Source organism: Rhinoraja longicauda, chromosome 37, assembly GCF_053455715.1.
Source record: "Rhinoraja longicauda isolate Sanriku21f chromosome 37, sRhiLon1.1, whole genome shotgun sequence".
Taxonomy (NCBI): domain Eukaryota; kingdom Metazoa; phylum Chordata; class Chondrichthyes; order Rajiformes; family Arhynchobatidae; genus Rhinoraja; species Rhinoraja longicauda.
In genome coordinates, this window is record NC_135989.1 from 10,925,355 (window position 1) to 10,938,977 (window position 13,623).

The 13,623-nt window shown below is 46.3% G+C and overlaps 1 protein-coding gene across 1 annotated transcript in view; it reads left to right on the top strand.

Moving 5' to 3' along the window:
* The window catches only part of LOC144610500 (complement C3-like), a 104,261-nt gene that overhangs the window by 7,214 nt on the left and 83,424 nt on the right, over window positions 1-13,623 (top strand). Inside the window, exons 4-9 of the mRNA XM_078429252.1 lie at window positions 62-132; window positions 2,891-2,985; window positions 5,660-5,742; window positions 10,437-10,524; window positions 11,473-11,575; window positions 13,440-13,560. Coding sequence (XP_078285378.1) covers window positions 62-132; window positions 2,891-2,985; window positions 5,660-5,742; window positions 10,437-10,524; window positions 11,473-11,575; window positions 13,440-13,560 — 561 coding nt within the window. The remainder of the gene's footprint in view (window positions 1-61; window positions 133-2,890; window positions 2,986-5,659; window positions 5,743-10,436; window positions 10,525-11,472; window positions 11,576-13,439; window positions 13,561-13,623) is intronic.

A 13,623-nucleotide genomic window follows, 5' to 3' on the forward strand; every position in this document is an offset into this window, starting at 1 on the left:
CCCCCCATCATATAGATGTGAAGATACACAAGGTAATCATTGTGTTACACTTTTTTTCTAGTGCTTTATCGCTTGCTCACAGTGGACAACAAAATGATACCAAACCAACAAGGCATTATGGTTGAACTTATGGTAAGGTGCATCGTGCTATGTTTAAAAAAGTAACATCTTTTCACCCCAATAAATTTTGGAGATTTATAGTTTCTCACTGACTCCATTTGTAAATGTATTGTCCAGACTGGATGTAAGTAATGAGCATTGAAAGATGGCATTTACAGTCCCTGAACAGCTCATCTTCAGTAAGATTTCACCACTGGAGTCATTAAACGACATCAAACTAATTCTGACCCTGATCTCCATTAAGTAAGATATTTGGACAAGTAGAAAGATAACATGCTGCATGCTGAAAGAGAGGTTGAGAAAGGTCAAAGTTAGATGAATTAAAAAATCTTGGAGGGCTGCACAGTAAAGGGCCTGGCCAATTAGGCATTTTTTTAGGCGACTACAGGCGACTAGGCTTTCGCCACACGGTCGCCGGGGTGTCGCCTGTACGCTCGTGAGTCATCTCCAAAGAGTCCTAGCGTCTTTCTGGTCCCCGCTGGATTTTCAGAATGTTGAACATTTGTTGGCGACAGTGGGCTTGAAGCCAATGAGCGTAGCTTGACATATCCTGATGTAAGTGCTGTCATAGGTTGTCACCAAGTGATGTAGGTTGTCGCCAGTGCTGACTTCGGTGAATTTCAAGTGTGGACTTGATCTGATCACCCATTAGTCCATAAATGATGTAAGGTTTTGTATGTTTTGGCACTTGTATTCTGTTTAAAGTTTGAATTTTAAAGTTTGAAGTTTATTGTGATTTATTGAAATTTATTACTATATTTTTGCATGCACTGTTGTATGTTCTTATCAACCTTTTAAAAAATGTTGTTTGTTTCAATATCAATAAAGGAAATTCTTGACATTTTGACGGAAAATTGATGTATGAAGTTATTGTATTTCAGTGTAGTTTGTCATGGGATCACTTTCAAATAGTCATGATGCAGAATGATTGGAAACCTACCATACACCGCCTTTTATAAGGAAACTGGGTGAAACGTGAATCGTCTTCAGTTGTCTTCAGTCTTCAGGGTCGTAGTTTGTCGTAGCTTGTCGTGGGTGGATGTTGGTTCACTTTGGTGGTCGTAGGTTGTCACCACTGTGGTGGTAGGTTATCGTAGGTGTCATCATAGGTTGTCGTAGGTGCGGTCGTAGGTGGACGTCCTACTCGCAACGATTGGGTCGCTGGTTGTCGGTAGCTTGCCGTCGAATAGGTGGTAGGTTGTTGTAGCTTGTTATTGACATTGTCGTAGGTGGGTCCAGTCGCCGTTTTTTTGGCGACCTGCTACGACTATGGCAATCGCCTAACAAATCGCCTAAGTGGGACAGGCCCTTTAAGGGAGGGGATACAGACATTTAATTCAGTGTGGATCATGAGCAAGAGTAATATTAGACATTAATTGTTCTTGCTGAAGAAGAGGATCTAGATGTTTCCAGTAGAATAGGACCACTATGTGAGGACTTTAGGAGATAGCTAAAAAATAATAATGAAAGAAAAACTGACAAATTGGTATTTACCACTTTAATTTTCCACAGCTGGTGAGTGAGTGCACACCTGATAGGCCTATTTATTTAGCTCTATTTCGTGTTCTTGTTCTGTATAAAACTTGAGAGTCTTCAAGGTACAACAGAAGTAAAAAGCATCTCCTTTTGTCCTGTGCAGCGCCACCTGCTGCACGGGATGAGCAACGGGTCCACCCACCCGACACGGTGCATCAAACATCACACTCTACACATTTGCTTAATATTAGTGACATCTTTGTTCTTCCAACAGACTCAGCAGGAGTGAGCCTACACAAAGATTGTTGAGGTGAAATGTTAAAAACACTGGTGCCAAAAAGATATTGCTCTGCAATCTGAGTGAGATATTTGGACTAGGTTCCTAACAATAGACTGAGATAACACTTCTACTCAGCTGGGTTAGATATAAATCATAAAGCTGTCCATTTTACAAGTAAATCAATAGTTCTATATAGTACGTAGAACAGTATATAGCACAGTAACAGGCTATTCGGCCCAAGATGCCTGTGCCTAACATGATGTATCTCTAAAGTCTTAAAATGCTACCTGACCAGTTGAGTTACTCCAGCACTTTGGAATTTGATCAAGAATCCTGCAACAGCTGTTCTTTGTGCCTAGAATCAATTGGGGGCTTAACTGGGGAGATGCGACAGCATGTTTCCTATAGTGGAATAACTTAGAACCAGGGGTCACAATCTCCAGATAAGGCACCTGCTTTTTGGAATGAATACAGGAAAACCTATTCTCCCAGTGGATTGAGAATCCTAATAATTTTCTAGCAACGCTAAAGCAGATAAATATTTGCAATAGAGAGAATCAAGGTACCGTATCGAGGATTGAGCAGGGACCAAGGAAGATCAACCACAATTTTTTTGAACCATGCAGCAGATAGAAGTGGCTTTGTGATCTATTGTTGCTTATCTTCCTTGTGTTCTTACACTCACTATATAGAACCTTAACATGAGCATTGGATATCATCGCTGCTGTCTAGTACACCATTCTCCATTGTCTGTTGACAACCTGATTCATGGAAAAAAATTATATTCTCTGTAAGATCTGTAATGGCAGGACTTTGTGGATGCAAGGCCTGTGGGGATGTATAAGCCGACAAGGCCTTGGATCCTGAGTGCCACAGGTTTGTGCTGCCTGAGTGCCTCGCGAAATTATATGTTTGTCAGCCTCACCATCGTGTGCATCACCACCTTGACGTAGAAATTTTTTACTTTGTATAATGAATACTTCAACTTGCTTTTCAAAGTAATTTTAATTTCAGAATCCACAAGACATTATTGTTGAGCAGAAAGAAGTTTATACGAAAGATGCTGCCGGAATTGTTGGAAAGACCTTTCATATACCAGAGATTGTGAAGTATGTACAAATTGCTGCCACAATTAGATATTACTAGACCAAGTGGACCCGTTGGGCCCAAACCTCCCATGCATTGGTGCAGCACCCTCTCCTCTCCTCCTCACCCCTCCTTCCCCCCCTCTCCTCCGCTCCCCCCCAACCCCCACAATCCCCCCTCTCCCCTTCCTCCTTCCCCTCCCCTCTTCCCCTCCCACCCACTCTATCCCCCTCAACCCCCCTTATCAGCCCTCCTCCTCCCTCCCCTTCCTTCCCTAGGAGATAAATTTAAACTTTAAAATGTGAATAACTTAAAGATATAACACCGATTTCAATGAAACTTCTCCCATTAGCACCAAAGGCATGATGGTGAGTAAGGAGGGCCTAAAATTGTGTACCGTTTTGGCTGTAATTTAGGAACAAACAAACAAACAAACAAACGACAGTTTTAGTATATAGATTGCTGTACAGTTTGGATCTAGGTTTATTGTAGTTTAAAAGGATGGTGTTAGATCTGATGAAAACATTTGGAGGGGATATTAACCTGCACATGGAGGAAATCTGAAACAAAACCTCAAACTACTGAACACAGACAGCAGGGCGGGCAGCATGAGATTCTGAGCATCATTCAGAAACTAAATGACGGGAGAATGTTTCACATTGTGGAGAATCTAAACTGGGAGCAGGATAAGGCATCTCCTGTTGAAATGGAAATGAATTGCTCCTTTTGGATGGTCTTGATTTCTTTACCTTAGAGCTGTGGTAGCTGAATCATTTTAGAAATTGATACAGAGTTGGTCAAAGTTTATGTCAATGGCAATATCAACCATGATCTACCAAGGTTAATTCGCGGGATGGCGAGACTGTCATATGTTGAAAGAATGAAACGAATGGGCTTGTATACACTGGAATTTAGAAAGATGAGAGGGGATCTTATTGAAACAAATAAGATTATTAAGAGATTGGCCATGCTAGAGGCAGGAAACATGTTCCCGATGTTGGGGGTGCCCAGAACCTGGGGCCACAGTTTAAGAATAAGGGGTAGGCGATTTAGAACGGAGATGAGGAGATGGGAGAGCTGGTGCATGATTCCCAAAAAGTTAATCTGCAAGTCGAATCGGCAATAATGAAAGCAAAAGCAATGCTAGCATTTATTTCGAGAGGGATTGTACACAAAAATAGGGATGTAATGCTGAGGCTCTATAAGGCACAGATCAGGCCACATTTGGAATATTGTGAGCAATTCTGGGCACCATGTCTGGGGTAGGATGTGCTGGATCCGAAGACGGTCTATAGGAGGTTTACAAGAATTATCCCAGGAATTAGTAGGTTAGCATATGATGACTGTTTGATGGCACTGGGCCTGTACTCATTGGAGTTTAGAAAAATGAGGGGAGACCTCATTGAAATGTACAGAATAGTGAAAGACTTGGATACCGTGGACGTGGAGAGAATGTTTCCCCAAGTGGGAGAGGCTAGGATTAGAGGTCATTGTCACAGAATGAAAGGATGTTCTTTTGGGAAGGAGATGAGGAGGAATTTCTTTAGTCATAGGTTGGTGAATTTATGGAATTCATTGCCACAGAAGGCTGTGGAGGCGAAGTCAGTGGATATATTTAAGGCAGAGGTAGATAGACTCTTGATTCGTACATGTGTCGAGGTTATGGGGAGAAGGCAGGAGAATGGGGTTTGGAGGGAGAGATAGTTCAGCCATGATTGAATGGCGGAGTAGACTTGATGGGCTGAATGGCCTAATTCTGCCCCTATCACTTATGATATCTGATTCTTACCTACTCTCGGGGTACCCTCCTGGGAGGCTTTGAAACAACCCTGAGCTTCTTTTTGTCTCTTGCAGTTCCATTTGCTGCATATACTTCATATCCTAAATCTTTGCTATACATGGACCTATCTATAGTCTTATAACCATTGCCATTCTATCTGTCATTCTATCTTCCTCTGCCAGCTCATTCCATGTACGCACCAGTCTCTGCGTTAAGAAATTTCCCCTCAAGTTATTTTTTAATCTTTCTCCTCACATCTTAAAGCTATGACTTTTAATTTTAGACTACTTCATTCTTGGAAAATGATTGTGACCATTCAACTACCTTGTGACCATTCATGTTATCTATTAGTGATTTTGTATACTTCAGAGAGTGGTGAAGGTGTGGAATTCTCTGTCTCAGAAGGCAGTGGAGGCCAGTTCGTTGGATGTTTTCAAGAGAGAGCTGGATAGAGCTCTTAAGGATAGCGGAGTGAGGGGGTATGGGGAGAAGGCAGGAACGGGGTACTGATTGAGAGTGATCAGCCATGATCGCATTGAATGGCGGTGCTGGCTCGAAGGGCTGAATGGCCTACTCCTGCACCTATTGTCTATTGTCTATTGTCTATAAGGTCACCCCTGTCTTGTGTGCTCTGAGGAAAATGCCCAAGGCTTGTAGTGAAGAGAGAGTCTCTGGATTATCTAGTATATTTCTATATATATTTTAACCATGGAGACTTTATTGTTGAGTTAGGACTTGACTCTTTGGTATTAAGTGAGGATGTAATCAGGCCCAAGGGTTGCTAATTTTCATTGCACTGCCAGGAGAAAATATTTCAATTGTAAGTTGATTTATCAACAGTAATTATGGACAAAATTGAGATATGATATAAACAAATGGTTTAATAATGCAAAGTAACTTATCACATTATTTTACAGTATTGGAATGTGGAAGATTATTGCAAGTTACAAAGGTGTCCGTGCCATAAATTTCACAACCCACTTTGAAGTGAAGGAATATGGTGAGGAAAATTAATCAGTGTAATGAAATTAAAAACAAAGGTATAATATCCGGTGATATAAAAGTTAAGGTTATAGTGAGGTGAAAACCCAAATCAGAGTATTGTCGTGACACGTGGTGGCAACCCAAGGGCAGAATGAACCATCGACGCTAGTGGGCGGCGTCTTGGTGTAGGAGACGCTAGCCACGGGGTCGGTACCTGAGTTGGTATTTAAGGCTGGGCCACGCCCGTGACCAGGGTGGAGTAGGGAGCTGTATTAGAGAGAATAAACACGTTTAGTGCACGCAACTCGTGTCCGATTAGTTATTGGCGGGACTCCTTCTCGTCCCACTACATTGGTGACCCCGATGCCCAGGAAGGGTAATCCTGGAGGGTAAGTTTGAAAAGAAAATGCATTCTGCCGTTGCCGCCCACAAGGCTGACGCGGCCGAACTCAACGCGGTATCGCTGAAGTTCCCTACATTTTGGAACTCGTAACTGGGGGTTTGGTTTCGACAGGCCGAATCCCAATTTTACATCCGTGGCGTTACAACCGAGGAGATCCGCTATCATTATGTGATAGGCGCCCTTGACCAGCAGACGGCCGGGCGGGTCGCTCCTTACCTGGATAATCCGCTGCCGACGAAGAAATACACAGGCCTCAAGAAGCTGCTGCTCCGGATCTACGGACCGAGCCGAATGCAGCGCACCTGTCAGGTTCCTAACATGGGTGGGCTCGGTGACCAGATGCCCTCGGCCCTCATGAGCGAGATGCTCATGGTCGACCACCAGCTCTGCCCGTTCTTTGAATTTACCTACCTGCAGCAGTTGCCGCGAGACATCCGCCGGCTGCTCACGGAGGAGAGCTTCGAGGATCCCATCCGGCTAGCGGCCCGGCCTGATGAGCTGTGGCTGTCAGACCAGCAGCGGGTAGGTGCACTGGAATACCTGGAACTGCTGGAATCCCCGGAATCACTGGACCGGATTGATTCCACACCCTGAGGCCCAGTGACCCAGGACCTCGCCCACAAGAGGGCCATGCCCACGAGAGCAACAGACCAGACAAGTGGCACAGGAGAGGAGGATGGCTGAGCAGGACCCAGGAGATCCAAGGAAAAGAATCCCCCAGCTCTGGGGTTCAGCAGCCCGCCAATGCCGTCAACCATATTCGTTCCTGGGAAACGGCAGCGCCGGCCGCCGTTAGTCACCGCGGTGGCCGGCAGGATCCATCGATTGTATGTCTGGGTCCGGCGCACGGGGTTCAGGTTCTTGGCGGAGGTCAGCGATTTGCCCCCGTTCGTGCTGGTGAGAGGGCCCCCCCCCAGTTAACTGCTGCAAACGGTAGTTCAATCCGCACATATGGCGTCTGCACGGTTCCGATTATTTTTGGCTTCACCACTTCACCTGGCCATTCATCGTTGCGGACGTGGCCCAGCTGCTGCTGGGCGCAGATTTCTTGTGGGCGCAGTCGCTCCTCGTGGACGTCCACGCGGCAACATTTGAGAAGATCTCCTTGCGCTCTATCGCGCCCACACTGCCGGTCAGCAACCCCTTAGAGACGGTGGACAATCCCTACGCCCAGGTACTGGCTGAGTTTCTGGACATTGTCACCCCCAAATTCGGCTCGGCCAGCCTGAGCAACAGTGTCATGCACCATATTCTGACATCGGGCCCACCGCTCCACACCCGTGCCCGTAGGTTCGCTCCTGACAAGCTCCTCATAGCAAAGGGCGACCCGAAACGTCACCCATTCCTTCTCTCCCGAGATGCTGCCTGACCTGCTGAGTTACTCCAGCATTTTGTGAATAAATCCTCATAGCATAGGCAGAGTTTCGGAGTATGGAGGCCATGGGCATCGTTCGACGCTCCAACAGCCCATGGGCCTCCCCGCTGCACATGGTGCCAAAGGTGTCCGCCGGCTGGAGGCCGTGCGGGGACTACCGCCGCCTTAACGAGGCCACGACCGCTGACCGTTACCCTATCCCCCACATACAGGACTTCTCAGCCCATCTGGCCGGGGCTAGGTTCTTCCGCAAGATCGACCTAGTCCGGGGATATCACCAGATCCCCGTGCAACCGGAGGATGTCCCTAAGATGGCAATCATCACCCCTTCGGGTTGTTCGAGTTTCTTCGGATGCCCTTCAGCCTCAAGAACACTGCGCAGGGTTTTCAGCGCCTGATGGACACTTAGGTGCGCGGGCTCGACTTCCTGTTTGTCTACTTGGACGACATCCTGGTGGCAAGTCGCTCGCGAGAGGAACACTGCGCCCACCTGCGTCTACTCTTCCAGCGCCTCAGTGACCATGGCCTCGTAATTAACCCTGGCAAGTGCTAATTTGGGCTTCGGGCCATCAACTTCCTGGGGCATCGGGTGACACGGCACAGAGCGGTGCCTCTGCCGGACAGGGTTGAGGCAATCCGCCACTTCCCGTGGCTTGCTACGGTGTGTGGCCTCCGGGAGTTGTTAGGAATGGTAACATTTTACTACAGGTTCATTCCGGCGGCTGCCAGACTTTTGCGGCCGCTTTTCCAGTTGCTGACGGGCAAGCAACGGGGGATACAGTGGGACGCTGTCGCCACGGCGGCATTTGAAGGGGCGAAGGAGGCCATGGCTCGGGCGACTATGCTCGTGCATCCGTCGGCCGACGCTACCACCGCCCTTACCGTGGACGCCTCGGGCTCTGCGGTCGGCGGCGTGTTGGAACAGTCGGTTAATGGCCATTGGTGGCCTCTCGCCTTCTTTAGCCATCACCTGAGCGCTCAGCGCTTTCGACTGGGCGTTGCTCGCATTACACCTCGCAGTGCGGCACTTCCAGTACTTCCTCGAGGGCAGTTCCTTCGTAGTCTTCACGGACCACAAGCCCCTCACGTTTGCTTTCGCGAAGGTTTCGGATCCTTGGTCAGCCCGTCAGCAGCGCCAGCTGGCTGCTATTTCGGAGTTTACAATGGATGTCCGACACATCACCAGGAAATGCAACCTCGTGGCGGATGCTTTGTCCCGTACGACAAATGCAGCCGTGCTTAACCCGGCCTCGGGAACAGATTACTCTGCCTTGGCGGCGGCCCAGCTGGCGGACGATGAGATGCTGGCGTACCGCACCATGATCTCTGGCTTGGTGCTTGAGGACGTGCCGTTGGGTCCCTTGGGTTTCATCCTATGTGACGTATCCACGGGTCAGCCATGGCCTATATCGCGTCTTTGAGGTGAGCCATGGGCTGGCCCACCCATCCATCCGGGCCATGATGGCCGCATGTTTTATGTGGCACGGACTTCGGAAGCAGGTCGCTCGCTGGGCCCGGACGTGCATCCATCCCGTGCCAATCATCAAAGGTGCATCGCCACGTCCGGGCGCCCGTTCAGGCCTTCGCAGTGCCACGCCGGCGGTTCGATCACATACATGTGGACATCGTGGGGCCGCTGCCGCCGTCCCAGGGTGTTTCACACCTACTTATGGTGGTTGACCGTTTTAAGCGGTGGCCGGAGGCCATCCCGCTCACGGACACTACAACTCAGCCGTGCACTCGTGCCCTCGTGGCAACTTGGATTGCCTACTTTGGCGTTCCACTTCACATCACGTCTGACCGGGGTGCCCAGTTCACGTCGGAACTGTGGTCCGCCATGGCCCGCCTGTTGAGGACGTGGCTCCACCACTCGACAGCGTACCATCCCCAGTCAAATGGGTTGGTGGAGCGGTTCCACCGCTGTCTGAAGGCCGCCCTGAAGTCTCGTCTCATGGGCTCGGGGTGGATGGACAAGTTGCCATGGGTCCTGTTGGGGATTTGGACAGCCCCCAAGGAGGATCTGTCATCATCCTCCGCGGAGTTGGTATATGGTGCTCTGCTTATCATCCCTGGGGAGTTTGTCCCTGCTGCTGATGGGTCCCAGGGTCCCCCTTCATCGGTGCTGATCCGCTTGCAGGAGAGGGTCGTCGTATTGTCTCCCATCCCAAAGTCGCGTTATGGAGTGGCCTCTTCCCATGTGCCACTGCCGTTGAAGAGCTGCCCGTACGTTTTCCTTCGCCGTGACTCCCACAGGTCGCCCTTATTGTGCCCATATGAAGGTCCCTTTCGCGTGCTGCGGCACGGGACTACTACTTTTGATCTGGACATGGGAGGTCGGCGCGAAACTGTGTCTGTGGCTCATTTGAAACCAGCCCACTTGGATCTGAGCAAGCCAGTCCATGTGGCTCAACCGCCCCGTCGCGGGCGTCCGCCGTCCCGGGCTCCTGGAGATTCTTCTGAAACGAGCAAGCCCCTGGGGTGTGGGATGGTATCTACGCGTTCGGGCCGCCTCGTTTGGCGTCCCATCCGGTTCGGTGCCTCTGGTTCTGGAGGGATCATGTGGTGACAAGGGTGTGTCAAGAATGATTGTTCTGTCGATCCAGGGAAATCTACAGCTGGCCTATCCTATATTCTATGTTTTGTTTTGCCAGTATTTACTGATTTTGTTACAATTATTTTTGAAGCGGCTTAGCACTAATACTTTTTGATTACATTATTGTGCTGAAGTAGAGAGATTCGGTTAGATTATAGAGTGCATTTAAATGGTGATTGTTGTTGTTATTACACCCTTCAAAAGTAAGTAACCTATTTGTTGGAAAGAGTTTTGGGACAAGTGAATGTTATAATATGAAGCGATAAATGTTTGTTCATTGATTATGCCTTGGATTTGTCCATGAGAGTAAATTTTATTTTCTTGGTATATCTTTGCCAGTGTTGCCATCCTTTCAAGTTACCTTGAAATCAACGAGGCCATTTTTCTACGTCAATGACACAGAATTGCACATTGAAGTGACTGCAAGGTTGGTATTCTCTTCAATCAGAAAAATTGTGTCTTGTATAAATTGATGCAGAATTTGGCTTTTGTTGATGGCATTATAGAAGTCCATGAATTGGGTGTAGTGTTGATTTCACCTCTGCATGGATTTGACTGGTATCAAGCAGTCACCATGCATTTTGTAGATAGACACAAAGTGCTGACACAATAGGTCAGGCAGCATCTCTGCAAAAATATGGTGGGCTACATTTTGGGTCATGAACCAACTTCAGAACAAGGGTCTGAAAGGTCCCTTCAAGAAGGGTCCATACCTGAAAAGTCACCCATTCCTTTTCTCTAGAGATGCTGCCTGATCCACTGAGTTACTCCAGCACTTTGGTATAAACCAACATCTACAGTTCATTATTTCTACACCATGTTTATGTTGGCTGAAGGTGAATTCAAACCTGCATAAACCACCCATTTGTTCACATCTGGAGTACCGGCTCCAACTTCGGTTGTCACACTTTAGACAGGATACATGTGGCAAGCAGAGGGAAATGTAGAAATGATTTACTGGAATGGTCGTAGTTTAGAGAAGTATTGCAGCTGTAAGGATAATGGACGTTATCTTCAAGCAAAGAGGAATGTGGGCAATTATGACCAAGCTAGTTTAGATTATGTGGTCAGAGAACGGCAATCAGTGCATGGTTCGAGGATGGTAGGCAGATTTAAAACCTTGGGTAAATGATATGAGGGGGGTGCGAAAAGAGACATAGAGAGCATAATCAGTCAAAATAAAATTGGACAGGCTGTCAAGAGAATAATTTGTAGGCTAATGGGGAAAGACTGGGGAAATGGAATGAAAAGATTTCTGTACCGTGTGGCAGAATGGGGATGCAAGTGCAATGTCCTCCGGTCCTGCCAAAATTCCCCAACTTGATCATTCACATCGGTTTGGTAGAGATTTTCATTCCAGTTTTATTCATGACAGATTCACATACGGGGAACTTGTCCAAGGACGAGCCTTTGTCCTGTTTGGAATAATGAACGATGGTGTAAAGATGCCCATTGCAAAGTCACTTCAATCAGTGCCTGTAAGTACAAACAGAAAATTTCCAAAAGTTTGCGAATTCAGGAAATTGCAGATTGCTGTGAAATAATACGGTTGTAACAGTAAGGGATTTCAATTTTTGCAAATTGATTACAACTACCATAGTTCAAAGGATTGGAAGGAGCAGAATCCATTAAAAGTGTCAGTTATATTTTCCCAATTAAAATGCCGATGGCTCTGCTAGAGAGGGGGACAACACTCGACCTCCTATTGGGAAGTGAGGCAGAGTAAATGATTCAAGTGTCATCGGAGAAGCTCTATGGGACCAGTGTCCATGACTCTAAAAGTTGGAAAATATTTACAAGAATGAAGGGCTGGCCCACAAATTAAAGTACTAAACTGGGGCAATGCAAAATTTAAAGGCGTTAGACAGGAAAGTGTTAACATCATAGAGTCCTACAGCACAGAAATAGGCCTTCAGCACAGAATCACTCACCCCGAACCAAGATGTCTATCGCTGCTAACCCCATTTCCCCGCACTTGCCTTTGGCATTCACAACAACTCAGTAAGTCTTGGGCATATAAAGTATAGTTTTAAAAAGTTAAAAATATTAATTATTTTGCAATTAAGAAGTTGACACTTTTTGAACACTAAAATCAACTTACATCCTTATAATTAACAATAAATAATTAAAGTGTAACTAACATTTCTCTCGCCGGTGGCTCCGTTTATTTGAATGGGAACAACTGCACCGGAGTCGGGTTTAAGCTTGCATTGCTACTTATTCAAGTCACAAGATTATCCCAGTCTTATCTATTTATTTCGCAAAAAATCTTTAAGTAGATTCATCAACTTTCTGTAACGATGATAAATCTAATGTGAATTGGTACCAGGCAGTGTTGCAGTGCTAATTCTTTAGGTGCCGGAGCTGTCACTGGTGCCAGAGTGGCAGCTGTTAAATTCCCTGCTAGTTAAAAAATTCCCCGCTGTTTATTTTGTTTTTTTTTTACAGAGGTGCCGGAGCGGCACTCTGGTGAGCTCCTGCAGCACTGCACCCCTGGTAACAGGGATAAATAACATATGCACTTCCAAACCATTTTTTGTTACCTGTACTCTTTTAAACCCCTCCATTATTTCTCTGTCCTTCGCCTGCCACCACTGAGATACTTAGTAACTTCGCTGATAAACCTTTCTATTATATTCACAAATATGATTGATCGATGCACAACAACTGCAATTTAAATGTGACATTCTTAAAACAAAATGGTTGACTGTCCTTTATAAAGTACTTCAATAGCATAGTTTAATTGGTGTAGAACATAAATAGCTGATTATTTAAAGTAGCATTTTTGGGGTTGGCTTTAGTCATTACTAATTTAATATACAAACTAAATAATATTGTAGTAAGAGAATAAAAGTTGTAATCAGCATTGGGGGAATAACTACAACTAGACCAAGTGTACCCGTTGGGCCCAAACATCTGCATTGTTGCAGCACCCTCACATCTCCACCCTCCCCCGTCCGTCCCCCCCCCTCCCCCCTCCCTCCCTAGGAGATAGATTCAAACTTTAACATGTGAATAACTTTAAAAATATAACACCGATTTCAATAAAACTTCTTCCATTCGCACCAAAGGGACGATGGTGAGTAAGGTGGACCTAAAATTGTTGCGCTATCGTGTACCGTTTTGGCTGTAGTTCAGGAACAAACAAACAAGAGTTTTACTATATAGATGAGTAATCTGAAAATTTATGCAGAGGGAAAGGGAATACAGGGTGAGTAACAGTTAGTCAGTGTAAGAGAGATTCAGGGGTGACATGAACGTTTACTTAAAAAATGTTACCGTCAGCATTGCCACAGAAAATCTGCTGGAATATCGAGAATTAACTAAACTCTGTACTTGCAGGTTATAGATGGCAGTGGAAAAGTCATCCTGAAAAGGGAACACTTGATTGAAAAATTCAAAAATATTGATGAACTGGTTGGGAGTTCAATTTATGTTACTGCAAGTGTTATCACATATGCTGGTGAGTATGTGGCTTAGTGCAGTTTAAAGAACTATTCAAGAATGCATATGAGGGCATCTTTGA